Here is a 20641-nt window from a genome sequence, read left to right on the forward strand (position 1 = left end):
TGCCAATTCCAAAGTTTCACAGGGCATATTCTAGGCATCAATGGTCAGAATCCTTTTGATGGGAAAATCAGGGGAAAACTGTTTGGGACAGTTAGTGCTTCCAAGTACCTCTGCAATTGTCTAAAGATCAATCAACTAGTTGACGGCACCCATTAACACGTTCTCATCTCTGTCTACCATTCTAATAGAGTGTAACATGTTCACACCCTGAATGACTTATCTCCCAGACTATACTCTTGAATGAACTCAGACAGAAAAATGATAAAAGATAAACACACCATATTCCCTGTGGGTGAACACTTTTTACAAAGCCATCACTCTATATCTGACCTCTCAGATCTCATCTTCAAAGAAACATGCATAACACCTTCAACAGACAAGCCTTGGAACGTAAATTCAAACTTTTCTAGACCCTAAAAATCATTAATAGAGACACTGGATTTATGGTTTATTACAACAACCTATAACCCACGAACCCCCTTCCGCCCATGTCTTTCTCCCCTATGACTGGAGCGGTGTTAACGGGCCACTTCACTCTGAATGATCCCTTGAAATATGGGTTAGCCACTTATGCTAAACAATCCATTCCACCTTGCATTTAGCTATGACACTCCAAGTACATTCCCAGCCCTGAAGAAGAGCTCTGGGTATGGCTACACTTACAGTTGTACAGCGCTGGTAGTTACAGCTGTCTTCATACAGCTGTGTAGGGCCAGCGCTGCAGTGTGGCCACACTGACAGCTACCAGCGCTGCAGTGTGGCCACATTTGCAGTATTTGCAGTGCTGTGGGGAGTGGTGCATTGTGGGCAGCTATCCCAGCGTTCAAGTGGCTGCAACGTGCTTTTCAAAACAGGAGGGTGGGGTCGAGTGTGACAGGGAGCGTGGGGGAGACGGAGAGAGTGGATTTTTGGAGCTGACACTGTTCTCAGCTCCCTGCCTTGCAAGTTCTAAAGACTGCAAGACACACAGCACCTACCTTGACTCATTTTAAAAGTTTCCCCCACCCCTCTCTTATTCACTAAATGCAAATTATGCACTCCTAAATAGCCTTCAGACCACATAAGCAGCTGCTCAACATGGACTTCCCCCTCCCCCTCTGCCATGTGAGCCATTTCTCTCTTCAAGCAAACAGCTGTGAACATTCCAAAGCAATTCCCCTGCCTGCCTCCGCTCGCTCAGCAACAGGAGCTGTGTTTGTTTTTTAAATAAGCAGTTTGGCTGAACTCTGAGCTTTCCCTTTCTTCCGGTTTGTTGTGGACAGGAATTCTGGGATACCTCCTAATACCCTGGAGGCCAATAACAGCGCTTTTGGTGGCCACACTTGATAAGCAGTGCTGCATCACCAGCGCTGCAATCGTTACACCCCAAGCAGACCAGGTGTACAGCCAGCGCTGCAGCCAGGGAGTTGCAGCGCTGGATGTGCCTTGCAGGTGTGGACAGTTACTAAGTTGCAGCGCTGCAACTCTCCAGTGTAGCCAAGCCCTCTATGTAAGCTTGAAAGCTTCTCTCTCTCTCCCCCCAACAGAAGTTAGTCCATTAAAAAGATATTATTTCTTTCTTATCACCCAGAAAGAAAGAATAATGAGGGGTGGAGGGGGAAGAGGATGGAAGGGCATGGGGCAAAGGAGGCTTGAACATAGCTCATGGCATGGGGAGGGGAAGATCGGGGGACCCTGGCATGGGGGCAGAAGGGGATCGGTGCAACATACAGAACCCCTACCAGGAGGGAAAGGTGGAAGGGGGAAGCACAGAGTCGCTGGAATGAGGTGTGTGGAAGAGGGGACCCTCGCATGTGGCAGAGTGGGCAATGGGGGATACAGAGATGTCCAGGCATGAGGGAGGGGTGGGGAAAGTTGCACAGAGTCTTTAAAATAGAAGGAGATGGGAAAGTGGTACACAGGGAGCTTGTGGGAGCAGGAATGAAGGAATGCAGGGAGTCCCCAGTGTGTGTAATAACCTCACTACAGAAGCTACAAAGAATAGCTTTTATTATATATTCCTTATGCAAAAGCCACATCAACTGAGTGATAAATTAGATATCAGAAAGCAAACATTTATGCTTTAAATATATTAACAGTTTATTCAACACATGCACACATTAGTTTTAAATAGCACATAATGGATAGCAATGACTGTACCTGCAAGTATGCAGGGAAGGTTTCTTCAAGTTTATTTTTCTTTTTCCTGTAACGCTTTTTTATTTTCTCAGTATTTTCAGAAATAGGAGTAGACTCATCAACTGGTGTATCTGGCAGCTGTTCAGTCCAACCTAAAAACAGTATTCATGTACAAATACATTAAAATTCTCTTCATCTCTCTGGCCCACTATACACATCCAATGTTTATTATTTAAGAGGGACAATATGTACTATGCAACCTAATTCTCTGAAGTACAGTTCTACTCTGAAAAGGGTCTCTGTAAAAATGGTATTGTGGGGTTGGTTACATGTTTGTCATCTCTCAGTTTTCATACTGAATTTGATGATTCAAAATGAAACATGATTAACGCTGAGAAGTGACAATTCTGTTAGTGACCTTGCTTACACTTGTGGTGGAGAGTAGGGTGCATGTAGTTATATGCTGCATCCACACTCACTGTGGTGTGTAGCTACATGTGGCAGTGCAAGGCTCTGGCAGGGAGGAGGCTGCGGGCTTTGGATCCGGGGATCCTTTGCTCACTGCTTCTGCCTGCTCAAGCCCTTCCTACTTGCCAGAGTTTTTCCACTATGGCACAGAAAGGCTCCAGCAGCTGGGAGGCAGTGGGACTCTATACTGCTAAAAATAGCAGGATAGATAGGGAGAGTCATTTCTTGGGCATGTAGACAGCCATGCAGGCTACATACTCTGGGGTTCAGGCATGTAGGGCACTCTAGTCTATTCACCCAAGCAGTGCCTCACCAGCTATACTGCTATTTATATGCAGGCTGGCTGGGCATGCAGAGTCTGTACTCTATATACCACCATAAGTGTAGACCTACCAAATGATGCATAAGCCAGAAAAGTAGCCACCACAGTTCTCCTAGTTGTGCTAATTTGGCAATGGTAACACAGTAAGAAATCAAGCAGTGCTGACCTGGAATGCATGCAGGGAACAGGTCCATTGCAAAAGGAGGTGCCATTTTTACACAGTCACTTTTCTGACCATAACCTTATATAGATCTTAGAAAAAGAAGAGACTTCCTCTTGGGGTATGCCTACACAGCAAAATAAAAAACAGGCCTGGCCTGTGCCAGATGACTAGGGCTCACGGGGCTTGGGCTGCTTCATTGCTGCGTAGACTTCTGGGTAGGTGAGGTGGGAGAGTCCCAAAGCCCAGGCTCCAGCCTGACGCTGGAAGTCTACACAGCAATGTAAAACTCCACAGCCCAAGCCCCACAAGCCCGAGTTGGCTGGCATGGGCTTTCCTTTGCTTTGTAGACATCTCCTTAGACCAGCCTCCTACACAAGAATAGAAAAGAGGTTTATCCATTAGTGTGCTTCCATAATTTGTTGGAAATAAAATGTACTAATGCTTCCTTTCTCTGCTAACTGTTCCAGAATTCTGTGGTGAAATTTGTGGAATCAGCCAGATAATTTACCTGCCTATTATTCTGAAGCGCTTGTTCTCTTATCTATCTTATCTATCTCTAGGGCAGACTTTTCCCTGTAATCTATGCTACTTAATTTATTTTTTGAATACCTTCATAGCTCTGCGTTGAAGTCTCTACTAAAAACACACAGAGGACCTTGAAGCAATCAAAATATTTTCTGAATAATTCAGCTATTGTATTCAAAAGAGGCAATAATTATTTTTGTAACAAACACAAAAGATTTTTTTTGCAAAACATTGCAGAATAACAAATTCCCCATCAAATTGTTTATTTAGACAAAGAAGTAGAGTCACTGCAACTAACTGACATACTTTTAAAAAGAATGTTTTGCACTTGTGAGGTGCCCAGCCTAATTGCAGGAAGTTACTTAGGAAAAATCACTAAACCAATTACACTGTTAGGTAAGAAAATGTGTTATACTGTACTGTAGTTGCACTGCTAACAAAACCGCTACAGCCAAATCCTGTAGTTATGTCTTAGTGTTACACAGTCATGGTTTATGGATTTTATGACAAATTTTGAACTCTTAAGATAACGACATGAGAGAGAGGGTCTCGGAAGTCAGTAAGAAGAGTCTACCCTATGAGTGAGCTTACCAGCCAAGGAACTGACCGGAAGTTATTCTGCCAATCCCCTGGGGACCTTCTCTCCCATTTGTATGGACTTGCCAATATCACCACTGTTTTTATGCCATTTCTCTGCAGTTTAGTTGTCTAAATTCTGTATTGTTCCCCAATTCTGTAGTGCCTGAATTATTCTGCTTCTCTTTCTTCTCTTCCACTGCTATGGATTTTTATCCTCCTCTGTCTTATATTCCTCTTACACTGAATTGCCTCTCTGTGTTTTTGTATGGTCTCTACCTCTTTGTATTCTCTCTCTTTCCTTTCCTGTTCTTGTTTAACTCTCCACGCCCTGTGCTGTTCTGCTGTACTGCTTACTCTGAGCAGACTGAAATGTACTAATACCCTGATCTCAAAATTGCTTTAGAGTATGTTTTTGCTGCCAGCACACAAGAGGGAATGAAACAGGAGAGTGCACCAAATGACAACCCAGGAGATCAGCATTGGAGACTAAGGCCAGGTCTGCACTACATGCTTACTTTGGTATAACTATGTTGTTCAAAAGTGAAAAATCCACATCCCTGAGCGATGTAGCTATACCAACCTTAGGCCCCCTATGTAGAAAGCACTACGTCGTCTGGAGAAGCTCTCCCACTGACATAGCTGCTGACTCTTGCGGAGAGCTCTCTCCCATCAGCTTTGAGCTTCTTCACCAGAAGCACTGCAGCTGCGCTGATGCAAGTTTGTAGTGCAGACCTTCCCTAAGGGCCACTCTCAGCTGGTATAAACCTGCATGACACCATTGATCTTAATTCAGCTATGTCGATTTAAACTAGCTGAGGATGTCTCAGTATTCCAAAAACGACGGTTACTCACCTTTGTAACTGTTGTTCTTCGAGATGCGTTGCTCATATCCATTCCAGTTAGGTGTGCGCGCCGCGTGCACGTTCGTCGGAAGATTTTTACCCTAGCAACCTTGGTGGGTCGGCTGGGTGCCCCCTGGAGTGGCGCCGGATACATACCGCTGCCGACCTAACCGCTCCTCAGTTCCTTCTTGCCGGCTACTCTGATAGCAGGGAAGGAGGGCGGGTTTGGAATGGATATGAGCAACACATCTCGAAGAACAACAGTTACAAAGGTGAGTAACCGTCTTCTTCGAGTGATTGCTCATATCCATTCCAGTTAGGTGATTCCCAAGCCTTACCTAGGCGGTGGGGTTGGAGTGAGATGTCGCCAAGTGTAATACTGCGGAGCCAAAGGCTGCGTGATCTCTGGACTGCTGAACCAGGGCATAGTGAGAAGCAAAGGTATGCACCGAGGGCCAGGTAGCTGCGCGACATATCTCGTGGATGGGCACATGAGCCAGGAAAGCAGCAGATGAGGCTTGAGCCCTGGTAGAGTGTGCAGTGAGGTGGCTCAACGGAACGTGAGCCAAGTCGTAACAGGTGCGGATGCACGATGTCACCCAGGATGAAATCCTTTGTGAGGAAACGGGAAGGCCCTTCATGCGCTCTGCCACCGCAACGAAGAGTTGGGGGGTTCTGTGGAAGGGCTTTGTCCGCTCAATATAAAAAGCGAGTGCTCTATGGACGCCTAGGGAGTGCAGCTGTTGCTCCCTGCGCAATGAATGCGGCTTCGGGAAGAAGATCGGTAGGAAGATCTCCTGGTTAACATGGAAAGCCGATACCACTTTGGGGAGAAAGGCCGGGTGTGGATGCAACTGAACCTTGTCCTTGTGGAAGATAGTATATGGAGGGTCCGCCACAAGAGCCCGGAGTTCAGAAACCCATCTCGCCGATGTGATGGCGACAAGGAAAGCGGTTTTCCAGGACAGGTAGAGAAGGGAGCAAGTCGCTAATGGCTCGAATGGGTCCGACATAAGTCTGGTAAGAACCAGGTTAAGGTCCCAGGTTGAGGCGGGGCAGCGTACCTGGGGGTAAAGGTGCTCCAAGCCCTTGAGGAATCGAGATACCATAGGATGAGAAAACACTGAGCAGCCATTCTCCCCTGGGTGGAAGGTAGAGATGGCTGCCAACTGCACCCTCAAAAATGATATCACTAGGCCCTGTTGTTTAAGGGACCAGGGGTAGTCCAAGATGGTAGGGATGGGAGCCTCGGTGGGAAGAACGTTGTGCTCTGCACACCAGCATGTGAAAAGCTTCCACTTAGCCAGATACGTTGCCCTAGTAGAAGGTTTTCTGCTTCCCAGGAGAACTTGTTGCACTGGGGCAGAGCAACGCAACTCGGACTGGGTCAACCACCCAGGGGCCATGCCGTGAGACGGAAGGACTGCAGGTCTGGGTGATGCAGTTTGCCGTGGTCCTGAGTTATCAGGTCCAGGTGCAGAGGTAGTGGGATAGGGTCGGCTATTGACAGGTCTAGCAACATGGTGTACCAGTGGGCCATGCTGGAGCCATCATGATCAAGCGGACTCTGTCTCTGCGTACTTTCAGCAGGACCTTGTGGATGAGCGGGAACAGTGGAAAGGCGTATAGCAGGTGCGTCGTCCACGGTATGAGGAAAGCGTCCTCTATCAAACCCTGTGAGAGGCCTTGAAAGGAACAGATCATTTGGCATTTCCTGTTCTTGCGGGACGCGAAGAGGTCTACATGGGGAAATCCCCACTTCTGGAAGATCGAAAGAGTAATGTCCAGGCAAAGTGACCACTCGTGGGAAAGGAAGGATCTGCTGAGGCGATCTGCCAGAGTGTTCCGAACCCCCGGGAGAAAGGACGCTATGAGGTCTATAGAGTGGGCTATACAAAAGTCCCAGAGTCATAAGGCCTCCTGGCAAAGGGTCGAGGACCTTGTCCCGCCCTGTTTGTTTATACAGTACATGGCTGTCGTGTTGTCGGTGAATATCGACACACAACGGCCCTGCAAGTGCTGTTGGAACACCTGGCAAGCAAGGCTGACTGCTCTCAGCTCCCGGACATTGATGTGCAAGGCCACTTCCTTAGATGACCAAAGGCCTTGAGTGCGTAGATGCCCAAGGTGAGCACCCCAGCCGAGAGATGATGCGTCCGTCATCAGGGACGCAGAGGGCTGGGGCGGATGGAATGGCAGCCCTGCACACACCAGGGATGGGGTCAGCCACCATTCGAAGGAGCCTAGGATGCTCGGGGGAATGGTGATGATCATGCCTATGGCATCCCTGCCTGGTTGGTACACTGAGTTGAGCCACGATTGGAGGGGGCGGAGGCGCAGTCTGGCATATTTCATCACAAACGTGCAGGCTGCCATGTGACCCAGGAGACCGAGGCAAGTGCGAACTGAAGTCAACGGAGCAGCTTGCAAACTTTGGATGATGGCCACCATTGCCTGGAACCAGGGCAGTGGTAAGCAGGCCCTGGCGAGGTTAGAGTCCAGGGTGGTGCCAATGAAGTCTATCCTCTGAGTGGGAGTCAGAGTGGATTTTTCTGCATTGATCGTTAGGCCTAGACGTAGGAAAAGGTCCTTGACAATGCCGACGTGATGCATCACTTGTGCCTCGGAGATTCCTCGGACGAGCCAGTCGTCTAGATACGGAAAAACATGTACCCGATGATGGCGGAGGTGGGTGGCGACCACAGCCATGCATTTCGTAAATACTCCTGGGGCTGTAGAGAGGCCGAACGGAAGGACCGTGAACCGAAAATGTAGGCGGTTGACTATGAACCAGAGGAACCTCCTGTGAGGTGGGTAGATGGCTATGTGAAAATATGCATCTTTCATGTCGAGGGCGGCATACCAGTCTCCAGGGATGAGATGATGGTCCCCAGGGATATCATACGGAACTTCAACTTCACCATGTATCTGTTGAGTTCCCGCAGGTCCAGGATATGTCTGAGACCCCTTTTTGCCTTGGGGATTAGGAAGTGGCGGGAGTAAAACCCCTTGCCCCATTCGTGTTTTGGTACCTCCTCTATGGCTCCTTTGGCGAGGAGCATTTGCACCTCCTGGAGGAGGAGTTGCTTATAAGAGGGGTCCCTGAAGAGGGACGAGGAAGAGGGGTGAAAGGGGGGGTGAAATAAATTAGAGGTGGTACACAAATTCCAGAGTGCGTAAGACCCAGCGATCTGACGTTAGCTGGGACCATGCAGGGAGGAAAAGGGAGAGGCGGTTGGAGAAAGGAAGGGACGGATCGTTTGATGATACTTGTATGATGCCCTAGGGCGCACCTTCAAAAGGAGAGTTTTGGCCCTGAGGAAGGTTTGGAAGGACCTTGGTTCTGGCCCCCTTGATTGCCTGACTGCCTCCGGCGACCGGTTCTACCCCGCCTTCTAGCAAAGTCCTGTCTCTGTCTGGGCTGAGGGTAAGGGCAGTGTGGCTGGGGGCGGAACGGCCTGCGCTGCGTCACTGGCATATGCATGCCCAGCGAGTGAATGATGACCCTGTTGTCTTTTAGGCTTTTCAGCCTAAGGTCAGTCTTATCTGAAAATAGGTCTTGTCCTTCAAAGGGGACGTCCTGGATAGTATGTTGGAGCTCCGGGGGAAGGCCTGAGACTTGCAGCCAAGATATATGCCTCATAGTCACCCCGGAGGCTAGGGTCCTGGCTGCAGAGTCCGCCACGTCCAGGGAAGCCTGGAGGGAAGTTCTAGCCAGCTATTTTCCCTCATCCAGGATGGCCGCAAATTCCTGACGGGAGTCCTGCGGGAGTAACTCCTTGAATTTGTCTGCCGCTGCCCAGGTATTGTAATTATAGCAGCTAAGGAGGGCTTGGAGCGCCCTTGTGGAATAGACTTTGCGGCCCAGCAAGTCCATGCGCCTTGTGTCTTTTGATTTCGGGGCTGGGGCCTGCTGGCCATGGCATTCCCTCTCATTGACCAACTGGACAACAAGGGAGCAAGGAGGGTGATGGACATATAAATATTCGTAGCCCTTGGAGGGCACCATATATTTACGTTCCACTCCCTGGGCAGCAGGTGGAATAGAGGCCGGAGACTGCCAGATTGTGGTACCATTGGCCTGGATTGTCCATATAAAGGGGAGGGCCACTCTCATGGGGGGCATCTGATGTTAAGATGTCCACCACTGGGTCCTCCACCTCCAGGACCTCCTCGACTTACAAGTTCACATTCTGTGCAACACGCCTGAGGAGGTCCTGGTGGGCCCTTAGGTCGATCGGTGGGGGGCCTACCGACGGCGTTCTGGCTACCGCCTCGTCAGGGGAGGAGGATGAGGAGAGACCCGGGACAAGTGGGTCAGTCGAGGGCTCCTCTGGGTGGACAGCCTCTGTCTCCCTCGGTACATGGGAGTCCTGTGGCTGGGTCGACACTTCCTCCAAAACAGAAGAAGGAGGGTAGCTAATGGTGGCCTCTGGCACCCGGTACTCTGATGTGGCCGAGCGCAATGGGCCTGGATGCGCACCTTGGGTCTGATGGCATGCCCAAGGTGTCCAGAATGTCCACTGTTGAGGTCCATGATCCTTAGCCTGGGACTCGTGGAAGAACGCGGCAGGCACATCAGCGTTTCTGTCCTGGGCATACGCACTGTCTGCCTGGAAAGACATGGACGGGTGCCGGGACGGCCAAGGAGGAGCTGATAAGTGTCCCTCTGTCTCACCGTCGGTGATCTCCTCGGCACCGGGGATCGGCACCTGGAGTCATACTGGTGCTGAAAGCGAGACCGAGACCTGCGACTGGCGCAGTGCCGGGAGGTCAACCTGGATCTTGAACGTTGGTGACGGGAATGGCTGCAAGAGTCATGGTGCCGGGAGCTGGAGTGGTACCGAGAGTACCGGGTCGGAGTCCGAGACGTCGATCTGTGCCACGAGTACAACCGGTACCGGATAGGTGAGCGGTGCTCAGACTGCGAGTGGCGTTGGGACCGTGACCATCCATGAGATCGTGAACGGTGCCGGGACTTGGATTGTGATCGGTGCCGGTCTGCCGTGCCGACGGAAGGAGGTCTCATTATAGCCGGTTTACCTCTGGAGTGTAGTACCCGCACCGGCAGTGCCAGGGGTTGAGGCAGGACAGACTCCATCATGGCTATAAGGTCCCTGGCTGTGGAGAATGTTTCCAGTGTAGAGGGGACCGTAAGCTCAACCACAGGCCTCGGAGGGGAGCTCTCAGGGACCGGAGTCGAGTTACCGCAGCAATCGGTGCGACGGCAGGTGTAGGTGCCGGGTGGTCCGAACGAGGCTGCAACTGTGGTGTCAGGGACACAGAGGTAGTGGAGGGCTTCAACCTCTTCTGCTTTGGGGAGAGAGATCGGTGCCGAGCAGGGTCCCTGCGCCGGAGATGGCTGGTGCCGCGGTGTCTTGGCGGTGCCTGGATGGTCCGGTGCCAGAGGAGCGCTGCTAGCACATTGCTCAGCGCTCGGTGCCAAGGCCGGAGGGTTCAAAGCTGCCTCCATGAGGAGATTCTTGTAGTGAAAGTCTCTTTCCTTCCTTGTCCTCGGTTTAAATGCCTTACAAACACGGCACTTATCCGTAATGTGCGATTTCCCCAAGGCACTTTAGACACGAGTCGTGGGGATCGCTTGAGGGCATCGGCTTATGACAGGCCGTGCACGGTTTAAACCTTGGTGAACCGGGCATGGGCCCCGGCACCGGGTTTGGGGAAGAGCTAATGCCCAAACCCCGCTGAACTATATACACTAACTATCTAAAAACTATTAAACTAACTATAACTATAGATAAAAACCAACTATATACAACAAGATAGCGAAGAAGAAGGAGTAGCTAGGGGAGTGGAGGACAGCTGAGCCGCGCTCCACTGTTCCAACGACAGACACGGGCGGTAAGAAGGAACTGAGGAGCGGTCGGGTCGGCAGGGGTATATATCCGCCGCCATGGCGGCGCCACTCCAGAGGGTGACCCAGCTGACCCACCGGGGTTGCTAGGGTAAAAATCTTCCAAAGAACATGCAAGCGGTGCGCGCACACCTAACTGGAATGGATATGAGCAATCTCTCGAAGAACTACTTGTTAGGAAAAATCAAATGTGCACCACACACACAGACATCACTCCCGTCATTATCAGATATGTATTACTCAGAATCATAGGGTTAGGACTGACCTCTGGGGTCATCCAGTCTAACCCCCTGATGAGATGCAGGATTTGCTGCATCTAAACAGACTGCTATCCAGCCTCCCTTTGAAAACATCCAATGAAGGAGTTTCCACAACCTCCCTAGGCAGTCAACCAAAAATTTCAGTTGCTTCTTTTGCAACAGCATCATATTGCTCTCACTTTCGGCTGCCAAGTTAATTTTCCCACATTCTGTATTTATGCATTTGTTTTTTCTTTCCTACCTGTAGCACTTTACACTTGTTTTTATTGAATTTCATTTCATTTTGTTGTCTATAGCCCAGTTCTCCAATTTTTCAAGATCCCTCTGAGTTTTAGCTTTATGCTCCAAAGTGTTGGCAAACCCTCCCCCCAAGCTTTCTCTCATCTGTAAATTTGATCAGTATGCTCTCTATTCCTACATCCAGGTCACTAACAGAGATGTTAAACAACACCAGATACAGCCCGCATTTCTCCAATTTACTTATCAGAATGTCATGTGGGACTAAAGCTTTGCTGAAGTCCATCCTTCTTTTCCACCCCCGTTCTTGGCATATCCTCACTTTTGTTTTTGGCAAGTTCATCACTTAGACCATGTCTATACTAAAAAAGTTAGGTCAACCCAGCTACGTTGCTCAGGGGTATGAAAAATCAACCCCCCTGTATAACGTAGGAATGCCGATCTAGCCTCCGGTGCAGACAGTCTAGCTACCACATCTTGGGGAAGTGGATTAACTACAGCGCCGGGAGAACCCTGCCATTGCTGTAGTGAGTGGCTACACTGAAGAGGTACAGCGGTGCAGCTGCAGCTGTGCCACTGTAGTGCTTCTATTAAGGCCATAGCCTTAGGGCTAGTCTACAGTAGCAACATTTTAAGGTGGCTTGTGTAGTCGCGGAAGAGCGCTGAGAGAACTGTCTCCCAGTGCTCTAAAAAACCCACCTCCACCAGGGGAATAGCTCCCAGAGCCGGGGCACTGTCTACCCTGGCACTTTACAGCGCTGAAACTTGCTGCGCTCGGGGGGCGTTTTTTCACACCGCTGAGTGAGGAAGTTGCAGCACTTTTAAGCGCCAGGGTAGACAAGCCCTAAGGATCAGGTTTTAACACTCAGTTTGTAGAAGTTTAGCACCTGTGCTCCACAAGCAGTCACACTGACTTCAGTTCAAGGGCTATATTACATATGGTTTAATACTTAAGAGTCAGTGGTTCGTAACCTTTCCAGACTACTGTACACCTTCCAGGACTCTGATTTGTCAAGTTTCACCTCACTTTAAAACTACTTGCTTTACAAAATCAGACATAAAAATACAAAGGTGTCACAGCACACTATTATTGAAAAATTGCTTACTTCCAGTTAATTTGTTTTATAATTATGTTGTAAAAAAGAGGAATATAAATATTGTACTTACATTTCTGTGTCTAGTATATAGAGCAGTATAAACAAGTCAGTGGCTCTGTTAAATTTTAGTTTGTACTGACTTTACTAGTGCTTTTTATGTAGCCTGTTGTAAAACTCAGCAAATATCTAGATGAGCTGATGTACCCCCTGGAAGACCTGTGTGTACCCCTGGTTGAGAATTACTGGACTAGATTATACAGCACTTTCTCACATTAGTGAAGAGTGACTCAAGTTCTACAGCCCATGTATTTATACATTTATACAAAAAATCCACCCTCAGAAAAGAAGGTATCCCAACCACAGAAAGGGTCTGGAAAAGTGTTTATGATATGCAAACAGATGCAAATACCATACTTTCTTATAACCATATCAGATGCAACTGTTAAATGAATAAAACTAGGATAATTAACCCCCTTCCACACACACTTCTTGTTTTAGGGCCTCATTTATTCCCATGGTATAATCAGTTTTTTGATTAGCCAGCTTGTTGAGTGCCCTTTGTCAGGCACTGCTGAAAAGGCATGAAAAAATGATCTATCAAACTACAGAAGTGCCACCTGAATGCAGTTAGCACCTCGTCAGGTGTTAAAGCAATGTCTGAAGGTTATAAAAGAGGAGCCCATATGCTACAGCAGGGGTCCACAACCTTTCAGAAGTGGTGTGCCGAATTTTCATTTATTCACTCTAATTTAAGATTTTGCATGCCAGTAATACATTTTAATGTTTTTAGATCTCTTTCTACAAGTCTATAATATATAACTAAACTATTGTATGTAAAGTAAATAAGATTTTTAAAATGTTTAAGAAACTTTATTTAAAATTAAAATGCAGAGCCCCCCAGACCAGTGGCCAGGACCCAGTCAGTGTGCCACTGAAAATCAGCTTGCGTGCCGCCTTTGGCACACGTGCCATAGGTTGCCTACCCCTGTGCTACAGTATGTTAGCAACAGGCAAAGGAAGTTTTTTTTACAGCAAGTTGAGCAGACATCCTATTCCAAACTAAAAGAATACTTACAAAGCAGACACTCATGGTATAGCTACATTGCTTAGGAGTGTGAAAAATCCACACCCCCGAGTGACATAGCTATTCTGACCTAATCCCCGGGGCAGAACAGTGCTAGGTTGATGGAAGAGGTGGATTACCAATGCCAATGGGAGAAGCCCTCCTATTGGTGGTAGGTAGCATCTACATGGAAGCTGCACCACTGCAGCATTTTACATGTAGACATACCCTTATGCGTAATACAAATGTTATATAAACAAATGGAACCATTTCTAAGTAGGGGGTCCAAGCTATATCAGTAAGTCAGTAGCTGAGCTGGGAATGGAACCTAGGTCCCCTGAGTCTCAGCACAGTGCCCACTCTACTAAAGCACACTGTTTCTCTTAGCTGTGTCTTAGTAACCTGAAACATGTTATTAGTGTTTCAGGACATTTCGAGTTCTGTCTCTTTGTAAATTTTAGACACTGCTGTAAATACAAATGAATTAGTTTAGCAGCCAAATTCATAAAATGAGGTGACAAACATTAATAATGTAACCATTTTTCTACTGCAATAATCTCCTGACAGCAGCAGATAAAAAAATAGTTCCATCTTTTTTCTAAATTAAGCATTGTCAATAATTTACAAACAAATAAATGTTAGTACATACCATCTTCTCTGCTAGGCAACTGCTCAGAAACAGAACCGGAAGAATCTTTCCTGGAGAGAGATCTCTTAGTTTTACCCTGCCCTGTACGACTTCTCTGGCGTACCATGAATCCTCCAATACCTATCAAAGAAACAAAAACACAACAAGCAGATGCAGATTACATTTCCAGATAAAAATGGAAACAAAGAAAAAGCCATTAAGACTTAGATATTTTTTGGTTGCTCACATACAAGGACTTCTTTGAAACACAGAAATAATTTTCCTTAAGGCCTGGTCTACACACTGTTTGTATGGACATAGCTACATTGGTTATGGGTGTGAATTTTTTATTGACATACTAGTACAACTCGTAAGTGAGGACACCGTTAAATTGGTATAAAATGTGTCTTTTACTGGTCTGGATTATTCTCGTTCCCATAAGGCTAAACATAAGTTAGCGAATGTGTGTGTTATGCTGGGAGAGTTGTATTGATTTACGTGAGGATTGTTTTGTGCTAGGAGGCCTGTGCTGATTTGCGTGAGGCTTGTGTTGTGTTAGAAGATTTCTGTGGGTGGCAAAATGAGAGATGTGTGCTGCAATGAAGGGTAATGTATATTTGGGGTTCTTGTCTAAGTGGTTTTGAAGAACTGTGTCAGTTGAACAAAGTAATCCATCATCTGTGCAGTGTCCCTCAGACAACCATAAAACTGCTGCATGCAAATTAGCTGTAGAGTAAGGAGGGCCATTGGCTGAGTTACCTCTGATATCACAATTGTCTAGGACTCTCAGCATGGAACTCTTACTGTAGCCAAAAGACTGTTGCAATTTGTAAAGTCAATCATAGACGCCGACTTCCCCTCTATACCGTGGGTGCTTGACCTCCACTCTAACCCCGCCCCTGCCCCGCCTCTTCCCCAAAGGCCCCATCCCAACTCCATCCCCTCCCTGCCCCTATTCCAACCCCTTCCCCAAATCACGGCCTCTTCCCCACTTCCTCTCCTAAGCGCATCACGTTCCCGCTCCTCCCTCCCCTCCCGGAGCGTGCTAATACCACCAATTTATCAGTGGCTGGGCGGGAAACGCTGGAAGGTAGAGGAGGAGCAGGGATGAGGAGGAGGTAGGGCTGGGCGGAGTGAGGGGAGCTTGGCTGCCGGTGGGTACAGAGCACCCACTAATTTCTCCCCATGGGTGCTCCAGCTCCAGAGCACTCATGGAGTAGGCACCTATGAAGTCAGTATGGTCGAGAACTTAAAAATTGGACGGTAAGAGACTGAAAATGCCAGTGATGACTGAACCTGGTGATATTCTAAACAAAAATTGCTCTCAACATGCTGTTTCCATCCCGTACCATCCCCTACCCTTATTTAAAACTTTAGGGATATATTCTTGCGCCAATTGTCCAATAAGTATTTTTTTTTTTTTAACTACAAAGACTATCAATAAATGCAAGGTGATTCTTTCACCCAACAACTGACAACTGAACTGTGTAGCATCTGAATCATCTTCAGACTGTATGAAAGGTACCCTTATCACTAGGGCCCTACCTAATTCACAGTCCATTTTTGTAAATTTCATGGGCCTAGCATTTAAAAAAATCTAGAATTTTATGGTTTCAGATATTTAAATCTTAAATTTCATGGTGTTGTAATAAGTCATGAACATGTATTTAAAAACAGCAAAATATACACATATGAAGCCCTTAAGTCATCATTTCTCAACCCAAGCGGGGGTCACGAGACTATTGTAGGGAGGATTGCAGTATTGCCACCCTTACTTCTGAGCTGCTTTCAGAGCTGGGCAACTGGACAGCAGCTGTCCAGGCACCCAGCTCTGAAGGCAGTGCCATCACCAGCAGCAGCACAGAAATAAGAGTGGCAATACACCTTACCTCTGTGCCACCTCTACCTCTGTGCTGCTGCTGGTGGCGGCGCTGCCTTCAGAGCAGTGCACCTAGCTAGCAGCCTCTCCAGCTGCCCAGCTCTGAATGCAGCGCAGAAGTAAGAGAGGCAATATCCTCCCTACAATAGCCTTGCAGTCTCCTTTGGATCAGGACCCACAGTTCGAGAAACACCGTGTACTTTTGTATACTTTTACCCTCTAGTATAGTATAGAGTAAAAGTACACAAAAGGCTACATTTCATGGGGGAGACCAGATTTCATGGTACACAATGTTTTTTTCATGACTGAGAATTTGGAAGGGCCCTACTTATCACACACTTCAGAAAACAGGTAGTAGTTACCTACAAAAGTATTCTCTTTGAAGAAGCAAAAAGACTCACACACATACTTCACTGAGCCACAGATACACATTTTTATACAATACAGCATATACGTATGTTTAACCTACAACATATGCATCCAATTAGAAAAGCACAGTGCTTTCTTTTCTCAAGTTAAATAATCCATTACTGGCTGCAAATCTGAATTGTGAACCAGTATTTACAGCATAAGGGAAAGACTGTTGCTGTGCAGCAACCTGGGAAAGCGTACCTGGATAATCAGACTGTAAATTATTTTTAACCATAATAGAAGAAACTACTACATTGCACAATGAGGAATGAACCACCCAAAGAAGCCTTTCCTGCACATGCTGTTTAGTCTTCCTATTTCTAAATTAATAGACTATTTACATAGTAGAAAACTTAAATGTGACAAACAAATTGGTCTACGTTATGTACCCTACCAGGTCTGTATGGCTTTCTTTTTCTCTTTTTGACCCCATCAGCTCCTTCTGTCACCTTAGTATCATCATCCACAGTTTCTCGTTCTGGGCTGGAATCTGATTTTCCATCACAGTCCATAAGATCACCTTCTGGAGAAAAGAGAGAATTATAAACTAAACCAAAAAGGAGGAGGACAATGCTTGCATATAGCCTATATAGAGTGGGATTTGCAAAAACATCTAAGGGAGTTAGATTTTCCTTATGATAAACTGAGACTGCAAGGGGGTCTACAGTGGTAAAATGTTCCATCTACATGAATCTGTGATTCTGCATAGCTTTATTCTATTGAGTTTCTTATACTTCCTTCGTCACTGTAATATCTGAGGGCTCTCAAATAGCGCTTTAAGTGATGTGACTAACATCTGTCATATGCAGTTTGTTTTCTCTCTCATCTTCTTCCCAAAGGGGTAATTATGTGTGCAATGTAGTGTTTTGTTTAGGTAGGGTTCTATTTTGGGCTGTTTTTCTTGTTAAATGTACACACTTCTCTCTGTTTCTGTAGAGAAGGCAGGTCAAGAGAGTAAGCCCTGCACTTGGAGCAGGTGGTGGTGAGGTTTGTGGTGGTCCTCAGTGTTTTGAGAGTTCATTCCACAGTCTTGGGTCTGCCCCTGAGAAAGCTCTGTCTCCCACACAGACAAGCTTTACTCTAATGTTAGAAAGTTCCACTGCACCAGAAGAGCAGGGTTGTCATCCAAAGTTCTCATGCCAGAGCTTCAGGTGATTTTGTAGATATCTTTGGCCCAGACCACTGAACACTTTCAAGATAATGACTGAGACCTTGAACTCGATTCAATAGTTTATGGGAGCCAGTCTAGAGAGCGGAGGACAAGTCTGATATGCTTGTGGTAGCCCGTGCTGCCGAGGACATGGGCTGCATATGCATTAATTCAGTGTTAGTCATCCTAATGTGAGTGTCATTGAGTGCCAATATTGCCCTGTCTCCATCTTCCTGTATCATGTGCGTCATACAGGTCTTGACATGTTAAAAAAATATTTTTAAAAAACAAGATATCGGGAGTCAGGGACTAGATTTGTTTTCTTTCCTTCGGCATTTAGGTGCCTGGGAAGTTGCTGGAGAATCTGGAGAGGTCAATACTCACTAGCAAAACATTCTTTTCGAGGTGATGGACTTTTCAGTCTGATATCCTGAATGTTGGGAATAGTCCCATTAACAAAGGCTTAATGGAACAAGGGCAGTAATGTGGTCAAAGGTGTGCTAAATGTACCTCTGAGGAGTGAGCTACATGTCCCTAGTTTCTTAATTATCAACCATTATTGTAAAGGGTGGGGAAAGTAAATGTTGTGCATGAGCTGGTTACATTTCATGGTAATTTTGCAAGGTTGCTTTAATACATGTGTACAACATTAAACACACATACATTGAAAAATAAATACATAATTTTGAAGAAATGCATCTCTGTGCAGTCTATTTATGCTGCTGAGTACTAAAGGCATCAGAGAGTCTCTCATTTCTAGCAACCACATGCCTTACTCCCAAACGTTGAGCTCCTGACCAGACCTTCAAAATGGACAGGACTCTTTCTGAAGTCTATCAGCTCTACTTTTGGACTGGTTAGGCAGTCTTCACTGAGTAACATGTAGTGCTTTTCTCTACACTTTAGAGGATGAACAAGTCCTCTCAGCAAAACTTCCAGCTCCAGCAAGGAACAAAGTTTTCTTAGGTACCCAAAAGATCCTCTGTACCCGATCATAAGCCGGTTCATTTATAAGCAGACCCCCCAAAGATGGATGAGGAAAAATGGAAAGTTTTTATAACTTGTTCATAAGCCGATCCTATAATTCAGAGGTCAGCAAACTTTGGCCCCCAGCCATTAGATAAGCCATTGGTGGTCCAAGATAGTTTGTTTACCTCAAGCGTCCGCAGGCACAGAAGTAAATCTAAATAAACAAAGTGTCCCAGCGTGCCAGCTGCTTATCCTGATTTTTTTGGGGGGAGAAACTGCGAGTCAGGGGAGTAACCCCTGTGATCACCCCCCTACATGACCCCACCCCTAGCCCAGGATCCCCACACTCTCCCCATCCCATCCCTTCCCACCTTATCTGGGGAGGGCCAGGGGAGGATATCTCTGACCTGGCTGGAGCTGCTCCGGCAGGCTGGGCAGCGCGGTTGCAGCATGTTCCAGTGGGCTGGGCTTGGTGGAGTAGCCACAATGTGCTCCGGTGCCCGTGCAGCATGGCCACAGCCTGCTCTGGGGTGTGGGGCCAAGTGGCACAGCTTCAGCCTGCCAGCCCCGGAGCTGCAGCTGTTTTGGAGCCTAGGGGGAGAGCAGCATGGCCAGAGGTGGAGAGGCTCCCTCTATTGTGGGGAGGGGCTGTGTCTCACCTCTCCCTCTCTATACCTGTTCATAAGCCGACCCCCGTCTCTGGTGCTTCCCTTTTTATTAAAAAAAAAAAATCAGCTTACGAACGACTACATACGATATGTTCAGAGTGCTATCTTAGTTCAAGGGTTTCCTAGTTTCTTTTCAAAGCACAGGTCTACAAATATTATCTAAAGAGACATCCTAAGGCTTTTAACACACCTAAATCCAGGCCAGTTTTCAAATACATTGAAACATTTTATCACAATCACTTAATGAAAAAAATACAGCTGAGGGGATGAGAACTGAAATCAATACAAAAAGTAAGATCCCCTATTCCACTGCCATACCATGTGCATTATATTACATATCTTGTTATCTTATCAAAAAGAAGATTGAGAGGTGACTTGATTACAGTGCCCTCACAGGGAGAAAATACAAGGCACTAAAGGTGTTTAATCTAGCTTTGGTTTGGTCCATTTTCTTCTTGGTACTGTAACAGTGAGGCTCTGTAACAGATATCCACAATTCTGTCAAACAGATTCCATCTTGGGCATATGTCTTCGGTGGGTCTAGACAAGAACCAATGTCTGGAAGCTAAATCCAGACAAATTTTGAACTGGTATTAAGATACAAAATTAAAAAAAAAAAAAACAGTCAGGATGATTAACCATTATAACAAACTACTAATGGAAATGGTGGATTTTCTCTCGAAGTCTTCAAATCAAGACTGGATGTCTTTCTGGGAGACATGTTTTAATCAAACACAAGCTGTTGGGCTCAAGAGGGACCACTGGGTGAATTTAAGGTCTTCTGATATACTGGAGGTCAGACTAGATGATCTAATAGATCATAAGAGAGAAGATCCTGTCATGGATTGGTAACTGGTTAAAAGATAGGAAACGAAGGGTAGGAATAAATGGTCACTTTTCAGAATATAGAGGCAAATACTGGCACCCCCCAGTGGTCTGTACTAGGACCAGTCCAATGTAACATATTCATAAATGATCTGGAAAAAGGGGTAAACAGAGAGGTGGCAAATTTTGCAGATGATACAAAATTACTCAAGATAGTTACGTCCCAAGCAGACTGTGAAGAGCTACAAAAGGATCTCACAAAACTGGGTGACTGGGCAACAAAATGGCAGATGAAATTCAGTGTTGATAAATGCAAAGTAATGCAGATTGGAAAACATAATCCCAACTATACATATAAAATGATGGTGTTTAAATTAGCTGTTACCACTCCAGAAAGAGATCTTGGAGTCATTGTGGCCTTAAACTCTATGAATCTATTAATCACAAACAAAGCAAGAGAAAAGTGATCACTCCATCATTCAAAAGTAACAAACAAACAAAACAAACACATATCATAAAAATACACATTTCTTCCAGCCAACAACAGATCATGATTAAGGATACA

General features: G+C 46.5%; 1 protein-coding gene across 15 annotated transcripts in view; it reads right to left on the minus strand.

Annotated features, from left to right (window-relative positions):
- Positions 1-20641, minus strand: part of KMT2C (lysine methyltransferase 2C) — a 332701-nt gene that overhangs the window by 69761 nt on the left and 242299 nt on the right. For 13 of the 15 annotated variants that reach the window (XM_030550063.1, XM_030550061.1, XM_030550055.1 and 10 more), the window contains 3 exons: positions 16859-16987; positions 14196-14315; positions 2140-2270 (listed from right to left, as the gene is read on the minus strand). In XM_030550063.1, the coding sequence (XP_030405923.1) occupies positions 2140-2270; positions 14196-14315; positions 16859-16987 (380 nt within the window). The remainder of the gene's footprint in view (positions 1-2139; positions 2271-14195; positions 14316-16858; positions 16988-20641) is intronic. The other 2 variants (XM_030550056.1, XM_030550052.1) reach the window with 1 other exon arrangement.

This window comes from Gopherus evgoodei, chromosome 2 (genome assembly GCF_007399415.2).
Source record: "Gopherus evgoodei ecotype Sinaloan lineage chromosome 2, rGopEvg1_v1.p, whole genome shotgun sequence".
Taxonomy (NCBI): Eukaryota; Metazoa; Chordata; order Testudines; family Testudinidae; genus Gopherus; species Gopherus evgoodei.